This window comes from Tripterygium wilfordii, chromosome 7 (assembly GCF_013401445.1).
Source record: "Tripterygium wilfordii isolate XIE 37 chromosome 7, ASM1340144v1, whole genome shotgun sequence".
NCBI lineage: Eukaryota > Viridiplantae > Streptophyta > Magnoliopsida > Celastrales > Celastraceae > Tripterygium > Tripterygium wilfordii.
Window position 1 is genome coordinate 4,855,362 of NC_052238.1, and position 15,503 is coordinate 4,870,864.

The 15,503-nt window shown below is 38.9% G+C and overlaps 2 protein-coding genes and 1 pseudogene across 2 annotated transcripts; 2 read left to right on the forward strand and 1 right to left on the reverse strand.

Moving 5' to 3' along the window:
- Nucleotides 1–1,887: 1,887 nt before the first annotated feature.
- On the forward strand, nt 1,888–3,394 carry LOC120001895 (probable ribose-5-phosphate isomerase 2). The gene has a single exon (XM_038850409.1). It carries the CDS (start codon nt 2,195–2,197, stop codon nt 3,020–3,022), a length of 828 nt encoding a protein of 275 aa, XP_038706337.1. The 5' UTR covers nt 1,888–2,194; the 3' UTR covers nt 3,023–3,394.
- Nucleotides 3,395–4,465: 1,071 nt separating this feature from the next.
- Nucleotides 4,466–10,149, reverse strand: LOC120001894 (annotated as a pseudogene).
- A 962-nt stretch (nt 10,150–11,111) lies between these two features.
- LOC120001893 lies at nt 11,112–15,464 on the forward strand. The gene is made up of 10 exons (XM_038850408.1): nt 11,112–11,253; nt 11,403–11,471; nt 11,558–11,791; nt 12,432–12,775; nt 13,616–13,687; nt 13,869–13,936; nt 14,051–14,192; nt 14,582–14,662; nt 14,764–14,853; nt 14,977–15,464. The coding sequence occupies exons 1-10, from the start codon at nt 11,211–11,213 to the stop codon at nt 15,058–15,060; spliced, it is 1,227 nt and encodes a 408-aa protein (XP_038706336.1). The 5' UTR covers nt 11,112–11,210; the 3' UTR covers nt 15,061–15,464.
- Nucleotides 15,465–15,503: the final 39 nt, after the last annotated feature.

A 15,503-nucleotide genomic window follows, 5' to 3' on the forward strand; every position in this document is an offset into this window, starting at 1 on the left:
GGTTGGTAAATGTTTTTTTCCCGTTTCTCTCGAGGTCCTGACAGAGCCTTAAGTGACAAACGGGCGAAGCCCACTTTCGACGACCTCCAGGCCTACGAGGGCTAGAAGTTCAGGACAGAGCCTTAAGTGACAAACGGGGCCAGGCCCACTTCCAACGAACTCCACGCCTACAAGGGCTAGAAGTGCCTGAACGCTTTGTAAATACGCGGTCCTGTATTTAATGGAGAAGTAGTGTTTGCTTGTAAGCAAATTCGCACGCGTCTTGTCCGCTTGCAATGCCTGGCATCTACCACGCGATGCAAGGCTTAAGGTTTTTGCATGTCTCAGGTAACGTAGACAGAACCATCACAATTCACACACACACACGTTTAGAATTATTGCTAGCTTTGTTAATTCATCATGTGTAACTCATGTTTGTTTTTTTCTTTCTTTCATGAAACAGCCAGGCGGCCCAGACCAATTCAATTAGTTATGCCGTCAATAAATAAAATCCGCATACTTATAACGCGTGGTTTGATTTGCTGAGATTGTTTTGGATATGTATGCAAGTGCGAAGAAAAGACGAGGAGTCCAAGTTGTTGGCTTATTTGATACGACCCATAATTACCGTTAGTTTTTTCTTTTCTTTTATTCTCATACAAGTGATCATGTCGTCCTTTGTAAATCTTGAGTGGGGGTGGGGCTTCTCTTTTTTGGCATGTAAATTGTGCCACGTCTTATACGGTCAAAGGGGTCTTGTGCTCCTAGGAATGACTGAATGAGCATTCCCATTCCCATTCCCGAGTCAAAGGTTCAACCAAACATACCATCAAAGTTTCATACCTTTATGTCAACGAAGGTTGGTTTGAATGGTAAGGAGTTTTGATCGCTTAAGCAAGTTCTTCGGTTTGAGTCATTGTGAATGCAGAAAATCTTTTTGAGAGAGGTCATCGTCTTTGGCGCCCGACCATACCTTAGAGGATTAATCATGAGTTTGCCTTGAGATACCTTGAGAAACCAAAAAAAAGTTTCATATCTTTATAGTTTGTAATGACTATCTATGATATATTGCTCTTATGTTAAGCAAGTTTTCAAACATAGAATTTTATCTTATTGTATATTTAATTTTCGATATACATACATACATACATGAAATGTTTATTTACAAATAAAATAGATCCAAAATCTTTATGAGCATATGAATAATTTTGAACTTTCAATCTATCTTTCTATGTGTAGTGATGTTTGTTAGAACCTACACACAAAGGTTTCACATTGAAAAGGCAGGAAGAAATTATATGACTTATAAGATATGGAGAGATCCAACTCAATAGTTTCTTTTGAATAAAGATAGACTTTCTTCCATATCAAGTAAACCCACGTGTTAACTCACCCAGGTCCAAATTCTAGAACAATGTAAAATACGATTTTGGTCTCTAAACTTAAATCCAACGTCCACTTTTTGGAAAAAGAAAATCCGTCCACTGTCAACCATTGAGAATGGGACCAAAATATGCATAACGCCCCCACCATATTTGACCTAATATGAGCCAATCAACTTACATATTTACCTGTCGTCATCTAAACGGGAAGTAACTTGCTTGTTTATTGGGACAAAAGAAAAAAACAATGAACATACTTGTAAGATGTAATACAAAATACGTATAATATATAGATATGCCCACATCATTGGAAAATCTAGGGAAGATTGTGAGGGAAAAAAAAAAAGAAAAAGACTGAAATGAGATCCACTGATTGCGAATATGCGGATAATCGTAATCATCAAAGCAACTTCCATGCCTTCTCCATAAAATAAAACAACACTAATGATTCTGTTCATATAAACTAACTAGAAATCAAAGCATTTTTGTGTGGAAAAAAATAAATAAGTACAAAGAAATTAAGAGAGGAATTGAATAATAAATCTTTGAATTGCATTCGTGATTGAATCCTACAATGTATGAAGGGAAGATATTGTAACCCACTACAACCATTCCTTTACATAAATACACAAACCCTATCCCCTTCCACCACCGAACAATCCTGGATAACCTTTCCTTCCCTCTCTATATACATCTCTTCGCCAATGAACCATCTCATCCTAGTCCCTCTTAGCTTTCGATAACCCAACTGATTTCTTCTGTTGGTTTATTTTGATTTGTTACTTCTTCATCTTTGATTTACAATAAAGTTTTACTCTTTTTGACGAACGGAGATGGCAATCCCATATCCCCAATTATTTGCTACGGAGAAGCCGGCAATGGAGGTGGGTTTACCTTCCCTGTCTCCGCCTCTTTCGCCTTCCCCTGTTATTCTAACCCAAGACGATTTGAAGAAAATCGCCGCCTACAAGGCTGTTGAGTACGTCGAATCCGGGATGGTTCTTGGATTGGGTACGGGTTCCACGGCCAAGCACGCCGTCGATCGAATTGGGGAATTGTTGCGACAAGGTAAGCTTAAGAATATTGTTGGCATACCCACATCGAAGAAGACCCACGAGCAAGCGGTATCGTTAGGAATTCCACTCTCCGATCTTGACACTCACCCCACCATTGATCTTGCTATCGACGGCGCTGATGAGGTGGACCCGAGCCTCAATCTCGTCAAGGGACGGGGTGGCTCATTGTTACGCGAGAAAATGGTTGAGAGTGCTTGCAAGAGATTCATTGTTATCGTTGACGACTCCAAGTGGGTGCGCTTTATTGGGGAAAGTGGGCTTGCCATGCCCGTAGAGGTGGTGCCGTTTTGTTGGAAGTTCTCAGCGAAGAGGCTCCAGAACCTGTTTGAGTACGCCGGTTGTGTGGCCAAGCTGAGGACAGAGAAGGAGAGCAGTGCCCAGCCTTTTGTAACGGATAATGGGAACTTCATTGTGGATTTGTATTTCAAGAAGGACATTGGGGATTTGAAGATTGCCAGTGATAAGATTTTGAGGCTTGCTGGGGTGGTGGAGCACGGCATGTTTCTCGACATGGCTTCTACAGTGATTGTTGCTGGGGAGCTGGGGATCACCATCAAGCATAAAGAGGATCACCATCAAGAATAATTAGAGAAGTAGAGGTAGTTCTTTTATCCCTCCATTGATTGGGAGGATATTTGACATTGTTACCTGGTTTAGGATCTAAGATACGTTTGGTGATTTCTCCTCCTTAAAGGAGAACAATTTATTGCTGTAATAGGGGAGGGATTAGTTTTGGGAAGGGCTTACTCAAGTTTTGATGTTACCTGTCTTGAGGCAGAATTCAGAAAGGGAAAGTAGGTTTCTGTTGGCAGCTGAATGATCAGTTACATCATACATATGTATCTTGGTTGTCATGATTTTTCAGTTCAACTTTGGTCCAATTTTAACTAGAATATATCAATCTGATTCCATAAATTTCAGGAGAATGGAATGAACTGGGTCATGCTCTTTACTTCAGTATAAGTGCCTCTTATATTTGTTTATTGGATTTGGACGTTTGACAGTTGCCCTGAAGATAATTAATTTGTTGATCTTGTCATCTTTCTCTGCAGTTTCTTTCAAACCATGTCATTCTTCTTCTCAGTTTCCATAATCTGATCGCTGGTAGTTCATGCCATCATGAAAAGATAGCATTTTGATGATTTATCAATACTTGGTGAATTGATGTAGTCTATTGGTAACCTATTTGTCTACTAGTTGGTGGATGTCATTTATGCTTTTCCTCACTCAACAATTAGTAGCTGTACTATTTGGTATGTTGTCTTATTTTGTATATTTCACATTGCATTCAATTTATTTGTTCAATGGAAGGGTTGGGGAACCCATATGTAGATATAACAGATCTGGAGAGGCCAGAGACCTAATTATGTGTACAAGGTCTGCTTGTTCCTTCAATGTGAATTTTTTTTTTGTCCATATTGTGTGCCTTTGTGTTTTATTGACTCTTGTGATTAATCCTCCATTCGATTCCTGTGTACGTTTTTTTTTATAGCTATTGACCCTTAGAGACTTTCAAACCGACTATAAGGTATGCACCATTGGATAAGTCCTGGGAACTTCATCATGAAAGTATTACACTATTTTGTTGATAAAATAAGCGCCTGAGGCCTAGCGCTTCCCTCTTTAGTTAGGGGTGGCATGGTAATGGTATTCCATGGAGAGAGGTTTCTAATCATGGCAAACATTGGCAACCAGGAGCTCCACGGCGGCTTGGCTGCTCTAGTCTCTGCAGTTGAAGCGCAGAGCGTTCATACTACTCAAAAAAGAAAAGAAAAGAAAAGAAAAAAGTAGTTTGTGTGCATATCCTGAAGGTGTAGCGGATACTATCTTTTGAGTATATTGTGTGGTGCTTATGTCTTCTTGACATTTGCTTTGGTAGTCTGTAGAAGACTCTTATAAGCAATTGGTTGATATAAATACAGGATTTTGTATCATTTTGTAAAGTGCTCTATATTTGCAAGGTTCCGGCTGCCTGCTCTTTTGGTTCGCAAGTTCGCAATAGTGTGCTGTAATTTGTAAGCAAATGGATGTCGCAAAGCTGAGAAACTTTTTATTCTCAAGTAAAAATAGAATACATCACCAGAGTGTGATGATTTTACCAAACTACAAGAAGCTTTCAGAATGTTTTGAGCCTCAATATTGTACTTGGTCCAAGTCATTCTCTTTCTTGCTGCTTCCATTCTCAAATGGAAATCTTGAAGCTTTTTATGGTTTCTCTGGTGCATCTAGAATCCCACCAAGACCATGAGCAACAAGCCACTCATTTTTATAAATGTCTGGAAAAGTAATGGGAACTTCATTCAGCATCAAAACATCACCAGATTTCACAACGCTTATCTCAAATCCCTCCAAGTAAGTCTCCAAAACAGTACCATCGCCAAAGTTACTCAAATCATTCCATGAAATCTTGCTTGGGACAATATGGTGGTTCATAAAGATTGAGGGGCAATAGCTGTTATTACTGATATACCGATCATGGTCAGTTCGTCAACAGGAGCAAACACAGTCAAAAAAGTCCGGCCCTCAAGAACCATCAACTGCGAATCAGGAAACGAAGCCATATAATTGTAGCCTCTCGACCTCAAAGCCGCAACAGCATCCTCCAATCCCAATTTACTATTCACCGACGCCGCACATTCAACACTGCCATTAGGATTCCGAACTGTTAATTGTTGACTTTGTTGTTAATTGTTGACTTTGTATTATAATCAGCTCCTTAATTATAGGTAGTGTTAGGTAGTGATTGATGATTAAAGTCTTCCCAATGTTAGGTAGTGATTGATGATTCTCCGTGTAATTAGGGATTGTATATGATGCATTTAAAGGGGATCTTTAGACTAAGTAACGAAGTGTGAGAAAATCTATCAATAATATTAATTTTATCTTTCTCCCAAATCTGTGCTTTCTTCCAAATCTGTGCTTTCTTTCAACTTGGTATCGGAGCCAGGTTCTTCACGATGACTGACAAACCTGCCGCTGCACCTCTGGTTGTTGTTGGTTCAGGAAGCAACTCTGACAATTCCAATTTCCAAATCGGTATCGTGTTGAATGAAGACAACTATGATTTATGGGCACCACTTGTTGAGATGCATATTGCAGGGAGAAAGAAAATGGGATATCTTCGAGGTACGCTTACGGCTCCCTCCGAAGATGATCCAAAGTATGATGATTGGTTCTCTGAGGATCAACGAGTTAAAAGTTGGCTTCTCTCTGTCATGAAGCCTGAGCTGATGAAGCGCCATATCCGCTTGCCGACTGCAGCGGCCATATGGCAAGCTGTAAAAACTTCATTCGTGGATGACAAGAATGAGGTACGAGTTTATACTTTGAACCAAAGAGCTGCCCGTATACGTCAGAACGGGAGACAAATCTCTGTTTATTTTGGTGAGTTGTTTGAGATATTTCAAGAGTTGGACCACCATAGTAGGGTGGTTATGAGTTGTGCCAAGGATATCAAAATATATCAAGATTTCAAGGAGAGACAACGGGTTTATATCTTCTTGGGTGGTCTTGATGATGAGTTTGAGCAAGTTCGTGGTGAAATCCTTCGAAAGGAACCTCCACTTGATCTCCAGGCATCTTATACTTACGTTAGACGCGAGTTTGATCGAAAGGAAGCCATGAAGGGTGAGGGGGAGAACATTGGGGCTATGCTTGCCCGAAATAATCCCTCACGAAATCGGCCAATTGGAGATCGATTCTCACGGAACAAATGTGCTCATTGTGGGCGTCCAGGACACTCTAAACAAAAGTGTTATGAGCTAATTGGTTATCCGGAAGGATGGGACAAGACAAGGGATTCACGATACAACAAGCAACGGGCATCTATTGCAGTAACAAAAGCTTCTACTGACTCCCATGAGGAACCAGACATAGTGTTGGACCAAGCTACTGCATTAGCTACCGCTACACATCATGAAGGTAAGGTCATATCAACCAATCATTCTGTTTTGAATAATGCATGGATAATTGACTCTGGGGCTACGGCTCATATGACTTATGATTCCAACCTCCTTAAAACTTTACATATATCCTCACAAAGTGACGTGACTACTGCAGATGGTAGTATTGTTCCCATAATTGGGGAAGGTACTGTCCATTTAACAAATGACCTTCATCTAGATACTGTACTTGTCGTTCCATCTCTTGATTATAATCTCCTTTCTATTGCTCAAATAACTGCTACTTTACAATGTATTGTTATTTTTGGGCCAAACTTATGTGTTTTTAAGGATATCCAGACCCGGAGAACGATTGGTTATGGCACTAGGCGCGGGAAGCTATATTACCTGGACCTTACATCGGAAAGCACTGGTCACCTGACTCGAGCCCTTATGATGGATGGTTCTCAACAAAATTCTAAAAATATTTCTGATATTTGGTTATGGCATCGTCGCTTAGGACATGCTTCGTTTGGTTATTTGCGGAGACTATTTCCTAAATTGTTCTCAAAAGTTGATGTTTCTTCTTTTCAGTGTGAAGTTTGTGAATTGGCACATAGCCATCGAGTTCCATTTTCTCCTTGTCAGAATAAAAGCTCAGTTCCTTTTATGATGGTTCACTCTGATGTTTGGGGCCCGTCCAAAATTCCTACTTTAAACAGAGCTCGTTGGTTTGTTACTTTTATTGATGACTGTACACGCATGACATGGGTTACTCTTATGAAAAATAAAAGTGACGTGTGTTCTATGTTCCAGAAATTTCATAAAATGGTTACCCTACAATACAGTGTCATACCAATTAGTGGTGACACAAAAGTGAGTGGTAGTGGTGAAAAAGTGGCAGCTAGTGGTGGTGAAAAGGTGGCAGTTAGTGGCGACACAAAAGTGAGTGGTGGTGGTGAAAAGGTGGCAGCTAGTGGTTGTGAAAAGGTGATTGAAGCTACTGTAGATGAGCAGCTCACTTTGCCTCCCACAACTGAGCAGATTGTCATAACTAATCAGCTATTGACTGAGCAGGTAATGGATGAAAAAAATGAGACAGGTACTGATATGGTTTCTGCGCCAAGTTTGATGCCACATAACCAATCGTCTCCGGCAATGGAAGTTCGTCCACTCTCACGTCTCCCACCGCGAGTGAACCGAGGTATTCCAAAACTTGTCTATGAACCTGATCCTAAATGTACTGTAAGATATCCTTTGAGCAATTATGTGTCTACTAACCGGTTGTCGGAATCAAATAAGTCATTCATTTGTCAGTTATCCCATGTATCGATTCCTAACAGTATGCAGGAAGCTATGGCTGATTCCAAATGGCGAGCAGCAATGGATGAAGAGTTGAGCTCATTAAAAAGGAATGCTACATGGAGAATAGTTGACCTGCCACCTGGAAAGAAGCCGGTGGGATGCAGATGGGTTTTTACTATAAAGTATCTGGCAGATGGATCTATTGATCGATACAAGGCACGACTAGTAGCGAAAGGATATACACAAAAATATGGCATTGATTATTCAGACACTTTTGCACCAGTAGCAAAGATCAATACTATTCGGGTACTATTATCCCTGGCAGCAAACCTCGATTGGTCTTTGCATCAATTTGATGTAAAGAACGCATTTTTACATGGAGAGCTACAAGAAGAAGTTTATATGGACCTTCCACCAGGATATAGTCTACTTGGCACGCATAAGAAGAAGGTATGCAGATTGCAGAAATCACTCTATGGGCTCAAACAGTCACCTAGAGCATGGTTTGGCAGACTGACTCAAGCAATGCGACGTTTTGGCTACAAACAAAGTAATGCAGATCATACTTTGTTTATTAAGAAGAAAGAAGGTAAAATAACAATTCTTATCGTGTATGTTGACGATATGATAGTCACAGGAAACAATGCAAGGGAACGGGTAGCACTTCAGCAATATTTGTTCAAAGAGTTTGAGATGAAGAACCTTGGTTCCCTAAAATATTTTTTGGGGATTGAGGTATCCAAGAATAATTCTGGGATCTTTCTGTGCCAAAGAAAATATATCCTTGATTTATTGAAAGAAACAGGGATGACCGCTTGTCAACCAGCCGATACACCATTAGAGGAGGGACTGAAACTTGGGATGAGTTCAAACCAAATATCCGTGGATAAAAGGAGGTATCAACGGTTAGTAGGCAGGTTAATGTATTTGGCACATACACGACCTGACTTGGCACATGCGCTTGGAGTGGTGAGTCAATTTATGCACAATCCTGGAGAACAACACATGAACGCGGTCATGAGAATACTAAGGTATTTAAAGGGGAGTCCTGGAAAAGGTATTTTGTTCACAAGAAATGACCATCTCAATGTCGAGGGATATACCGATGCTGACTGGGCAGGATCAATAGATGATAGAAGATCCACGTCTGGTTATTTTACATTTGTTGGCGGCAACCTAGTCACATGGAGGAGCAAGAAGCAACATGTAGTTGCTAGGTCTAGTGCTGAGGCAGAATACCGTGGAATGGCACTAGGCATTTGCGAACTATTATGGATTCAGTTTTTGTTACAAGATTTGGGTTATAGTAATGGTCAACCAATGCATTTGTTTTGTGATAATCAAGCTGCTCGAGATATTGCACATAATCCAGTCCAACATGATAGAACAAAACATGTAGAAGTTGATCGATTCTTCATCAAGGAGAAGATCGAAAGTGAAGTTATAAAGGTGCCGCATATTCGAACAGAAAATCAGGTAGCAGACATTCTAACGAAGGCTGTGAATAAGCGTGTCTTTCATCGATTCTTGTGCAAGTTGGGTATGTATGACATCCATGCACCAACTTGAGGGGGAGTGTTAATTGTTGACTTTGTTGTTAATTGTTGACTTTGTATTATAATCAGCTCCTTAATTATAGGTAGTGTTAGGTAGTGATTGATGATTAAAGTCTTCCCAATGTTAGGTAGTGATTGATGATTCTCCGTGTAATTAGGGATTGTATATGATGCATTTAAAGGGGATCTTTAGACTAAGTAACGAAGTGTGAGAAAATCTATCAATAATATTAATTTTATCTTTCTCCCAAATCTGTGCTTTCTTCCAAATCTGTGCTTTCTTTCAACTCGAACTGACCCTAAATTCTCAAAATCCGGATTGAAAAAGTTATCAATACCAAAGATTATCAAAGACCCGTCATCATATATAGGAGATCCATTAATCTTGACACCATTTAGCGAAACCTGATCACCATCGGATGGCGACGAAGTGACGGTCAGCGAGTGGTTGTGAAGAAGAGTGGGGATCTTGGTACCAGGAGAGAGAGATTTGAGGGAGTGGAGAGAGAGTGAAGGGAGAGAAGTGGAATTGGAGAAGAGAGAGAGATGGCTGGCCCGATCCAACAAAGATAGTGTCAGTTGGAGAGAAGACAGTGAGAGAGAAAGATTGCAGGGTCAAGGAATCAGAGACGAGTTGTTGAGTGAGAGCCATTGAGAGGCAGTCGGAATCGGAGAGGATTTCGGCGGCGTCGATAAGGGTTTTGGAGGGGAGAGAGGAAGATAGCGTAAGGAGAGAGAGGAGAAGCTTGTTTTCCATCGATGGTTTGTTTGCTTGGTTAATTGGTTGGTTTTTAAAGTCTCTGTTCTGTTTCCCAGGAATGCGAAGTGATGGAGACGCAAAGCAGGGGAAGGTTTTGGCGGGACTTGAGTAGACACGTGGCACGATTAAGATGGAGAGTTCGTTGCATTCGGCGATTTCACGAGATGACTGAAATACCCCTCTATAATGTTATAGGGTGTTTTTGAGTAGACACGTGGCACATAAGAATTTGTTCTATATCACTCGATTAGATTATGCTAATCCGATATGATATTACTAGTCCTGACATATCTTGGTAATTCTCAACTCTCAAGTGTTAAGGTTATGAGTTAAATATAGATCCTATTAGTTAGTTAGAATGATTTATCTCAGCAAATTCAATCATCATAAATAATAATCTTGGATACGTTTTCTTTACAAGATGTATTTAGGAGGATAGTAAATTATTTCAAATATTGGGTCAAACTCATTATAAATAACACAGTGATGTCTAGGATTGAGTGACTAAACTTAATTGGTTATTTAGTTAACCTTTTAATAATTAATTAGGTATATATTGTTAGCTTACCTACTTAAATGCATTATGGGTGCTCCAACTAATTAAATTACAACATGTCTTTATTAATTACTTATTTAATCACAAAATGGCAAAGCATTACAATTAATGTAGTGGTTCTTGACTACGTAATTGGTCAATATCAATCCCTAATCATGGAGCATAACACACGCACACACTATCTTTGATGATCTCATCGCACAAAACCTAAACATGCATGGTTGTTCAACCATACCCCTTATAATGTTCATTTGGTGCTTTTGTTCCTCCATGCATGTAGGAGGTAAACTGTTCCATGCATGGTTAATCTTCTTCATCATGGAAAATGTCAATAACCATTGGAGGGTCAACAGTCAACAGTCAAATATGAAGTTAACCATATTATATAACTCTCTCTTCAACTAAATCTTCTTGTCTAGTTAATTTCTTTCAAATATCCCTCAAATCCACTAGCTTTCAATAATCTATTGCCACCTGTCCATGTACATAAGTCGGAATTTTTTTAAAGTAAACCGGGAAGAAGATTCAAAATTGAATAATATCAAATTAAGTATATGCGTTAACCATCTCGAGGAAGTTTTGGCTGTGTACATTCAAGAATCCTATCAAAATGGATAATATTCTTTATACAGAATACTTGTAGCATGGAGGACATGTACACGTAATTCATTATTCATGGTCATTCAAACGGTTTATACTATATCTCTATTGTTTGATGTGCATCAGCTCACAAGTTTCGAAATTTCCATACAGAATCGGTATGTATTCGAGATTTGCTGATTATCCAAGATTTTTGAATTAATAGTTATTTGAATAACAAGATCAATTTTTTTTTTGAGAAAACAAGATCAAATACTGAGAGAGTAAATTAAGATTGTAATTTATCTTCTGTATGATTAAATTGAAGTTTTGAAGGGAAAGAAAAGGAAAAGGGGCAGGAATTTGGATTTATCTGGTGCAGAAAACGGCATAAACGGTATGTAAAAAGTAGTGGGTAGAATCGTGGGCCCCGGTTTCCCCTCTTTTATGTATTTGTATCGCTCATCGTGTGTGTCTCTGCAGAAGCAGGTGCACAGGCAACGAGGCACGAACATTGGACACACAGACTGCGCGATACACGAGGGGACGTGCTCTCTTTGCAATTTCATAACTTAGAATATTTGCAATCAAGTGCCGATTTTTGGCTTGTAAATCCACACTCAATCTCTTGCTTCTTTCCAAAACCACCTAATTTATTCCTCTCGATCGCGGGGAGGGAATTGGTTCCTTTGCTTGAAGAAATACGATCCCCTTCTTGTAAGTCTCTCGTTGCTTCACTTTTTAATCCTTCTTCTATTCCTCTGTAAAGATTCTTTGCTTTTTGGCCTTTAAGACCTTGTATTGTTAAAGCTCCTTCTCTTTTTGAATCTGGGTTTGTTTTATTTTTATCTCCTGGGTTTTTAGGTATCTTTTCCTTTTTTCTGTTCTTATGTGCTTTTGGACATGTTTTGATCATTTGGGTTTTTGCCTGTTGGGTGACTCCTTGTGTGGTTTGGAAGCTGGTTTCAGGGGAAAAAAAAGAAGAAGCTTTTTTTGTTGTTCGTAAAGGTGTTTCTACTTTTTCCTCATTTTTGCCTTTCTTGCATGCTTGTAATTAAAACTCTTTAACCCCCTTTTTGCAGAACTTTAACTTAAATTATTTTTCCCTAATTTAGCTCAGCTTTTTTATCGGCATGCCGTTCCATATCTTTCTCTTTAGTGCTTATGCTTCTATTTAGGCAAAAAAAAAAAAAAGCAATTCCTTTTTAGGCTTTGATTCCTCTCAATGATAGCATTTTGCCTTAATCCTCATACATGTATCTTGAGTAATCCAGTTTGTAATTTTTGATTCAATAATAATTAGAGACTCTATGGGTGTTTTTTTTGGTACTTAACTGTCATGGTCAATGGTTTGCAGGGTTTCTAGTGAAGGAGTTTAACTTTGTTTTGCATTGCTTCATCATATTTCAATCGGAGCAAATTTTTTGGGGTATTGTGAATTCAAGCATGGGGGATCATTTTGTTTTGTTGGTGGATCGTTTGCTAACTGAGTCTACTTTGGAAGCTGCAATTGAGAGCAGAAAGCGGTCTTTGCAAGCCACATCCTCGGCTGTGGATGAAAGAAAAGATGATAACATATCCCAGAAGGTGGATTTTGGAGACATATTGGCCCCAGGGAAATTGGTGGAGTGCAGGATATGCCAGGAGGAGGATGAAGACTTAAATATGGAGACCCCATGCTCTTGTTGTGGTAGCTTGAAGGTTGGTTTGAATTTATTTCAAGTTTGAACATGTAAATCGGTACTGTGGGTGGGCATACTATATTTGTCTCTTGTTGTTCAGCTAGTTGTTAGTATAATCTTTGACATTCTTGATTAATATCTCAAATCGACAGATGCTTTTATGAGCATTCAACTGCTAATATTTGAATTTAAGCTGTCTGATAGAGTTGACTGTTGAGTTATTGAATTTGACATTTGCAGTCACTTTTAATGTTTTTGAAGGATGGCCATCTTTGTCGTGTTATAAGTCTCCTGTGCACCTTGACCTTTCTTATCTTCCTTGTATGAAGGAACAAAGAAGCTATTGGCCTAGTGGTAGCCGGTCCTTAGGATTTTGGACAGGTTGAAGGTTCAAGTCTTCCACAAACTAAATTAACCATTAAAATCAATATATGTTCATCAGGAAAAAAAAAGGGAACTAAAAACTGAACAGACATGCATTTGATTATTTCCATTTTGATTGTAAATCCATCGATATGTTGTTTTATTTTCATTACACAATTTTGATTATTTATGCTTCAACTAAAGAAGGTGGATCCCTGCATAGTTGGCGAGTAGATTACCCATAACACAGTGTTCTGAATTCTGATTATGAAGATTATCATTTACATACCACCTCAATGAGGGTATTTGCTTTGTGTTTCCAATTGAGAGAGGTGGAACTATTTTGTTAGTTTGTTAATACATATGATTCAGTGGATCACCAAGACTGTTTAAATTTGGGGTAACCCAACATCTACTGGTTTTCTTCTCATGAATATTTACTTTTAATTAATGTCTTTTAGTTTGTCTTTTGTATGTGTTTCTTGAATTTTCACAGTATGCTCACAGAAGATGTGTACAGAGATGGTGTGATGAAAAGGGAAACACAATATGTGAAATATGCCAGCAGGTGGGTCTTATACTCTTATCTATTTTAGACTTTACACTTTTGATAGATTCTATTCCTTAAATTTAGTTGAACTTCATTTTTGTGATAGTGCTGCAGCTTCAAGCCATCCGAGTACTATGTGATTAGCACTTGTTGAAATTAATATTTGCTCATTCTCATGTTAAACTGTGCTTTAACTTAGGAATTTAAGCATGGTTATACTGCACCAACTCCTCTATTTCAATTTGGGCGTGTTCCAATACACTTCAGGTGATCTTTTATGTCATCTTCTTGGTTGATTATGTACTGCTACTATTCTGGGACCCTCCCTGTTCCTCCTTTGTGCTAGAATTTACCAATGCGTTTCAATGGTTCTCTTTACAGGGGAAATTGGGATGCCAGAAGAGGATTACGTGGACCCCGCTACATGGCAATGGTCTCAACTAACCATAATCTATCAGAATATGAAGACTATTCAGCTTCAACTACAAGAAACTTGATTTGCTGCCCGTCTGTTGCTGTAATTGTAAGTCTCTGTCTCTCTTTCTCACTCTCCACCCATTGACATGTGTGCACCTTTATGTGTCTGGCCTAAGTATGAGAAGTCCTCTGCTGTAGGGTTTATAGTTTGGGAAAGGTAGGACAAAAAAAGGGTTGATTTTTGACTGTGAACATGAACGAATGATTGCATGAATATTACATGAAAAACTATAAATGCAACAGTTAGCTTCCTCTTTGTTGCAGTTCCTAATAGCAAATTATTTCTTTTGAAATGAATATCATGAGATTTGGCCCCAAGGAACTATTGGTTATGATTTATGAATATCTAAGTATTTTATTGCAGTCGTCTACATAAATGGTTATGAAGGTTATGGAACATGATTTTCCATCTAATGCTCCTTTTATCATGTGCAGTTCACTGTTCTTCTGATTCTACGACATACTCTTCCCATGTTTCTTAGTGAAACCGATGAATTATCTTTCCCATTATTTGTGGTAAGATTGTTTACTGCTTCAAAACCAAGAGATTGAGGGGACTAGCTTTTGAAGTGCTGTCTGTGAAGCCTTTGATCAAATTCCTTTTCTTTGTCTCACAGTTGTTATTTCTACGAATTGCTGGAATTGTTATTCCTGTATATGTTATGACAAGAGCAGTAATTGCGCTACAACGACACCGACGCCAACTTGTAAGTTCCTTGTGGGTAGACTTTTGCATCTTTTGTAAAGTTATAGAGCTCTTCCATTTCAAACTCTTAAAATTTGTTCCTCATCACAGTTCATTTGTTCTTTGGTTTCTGTCATTCGATTAGGAGCCGGCAAACCCGCCATTAACTTCGATGAATGAAGCAGCTGAGAATTCTAACATTCAGCCTCATATAATTCATTTTGGTTAAGTTGGGTGGACGTAGAACCAGATTGTGAAACAACTGCATCTGCCAATCTTCAATAGTCTGTGTTCTAAGGTGGATGAAGACAATGCTGTTGTTCAGTTCCAAACCATCCGAAGATTGGAAAGGTAAAATTAGAGATGCTGTGTCATTGAAAAGTCTCAGAGACCTACAGGCAGTTCCACCACGACGAGAACTATCAAGCAATTCAACAACATTGTGTAGTCCTCATGTCCAATTCTGGTTCAGTCAACAAACATTTCCCTCGTCTTGTATGGGGATTATGATCAAGAAAAGAAAAAAAATAGACTTGTAATGTTACTAATGTAAATAACTCTGGCATTTATCACTCAAATACCCTGGAATACATGGTAATAGAGTTAAAACGGCATGTTAACTGCTTCTCTCTTCATCTACCTGAGTTACTGGCAATTGGCACATCTTTGCAT

What these genes read in the sequence shown, in the direction of transcription:
- LOC120001895 (XM_038850409.1), top strand. Translation starts at nt 2,195, where the DNA reads ATGGCAATCCCATATCCCCAATTATTTGCTACGGAGAAGCCGGCAATG.
- LOC120001893 (XM_038850408.1), top strand. Translation starts at nt 11,211, where the DNA reads ATGTGCATCAGCTCACAAGTTTCGAAATTTCCATACAGAATCG. An exon ending in TATGTGAAATATGCCAGCAG is followed by an intron (nt 13,688 to 13,868) that starts GTGGGTCTTATA and finishes GCTTTAACTTAG; the next exon opens with GAATTTAAGCATGGTTATAC. An exon ending in CGTGTTCCAATACACTTCAG is followed by an intron (nt 13,937 to 14,050) that starts GTGATCTTTTAT and finishes TTCTCTTTACAG; the next exon opens with GGGAAATTGGGATGCCAGAA.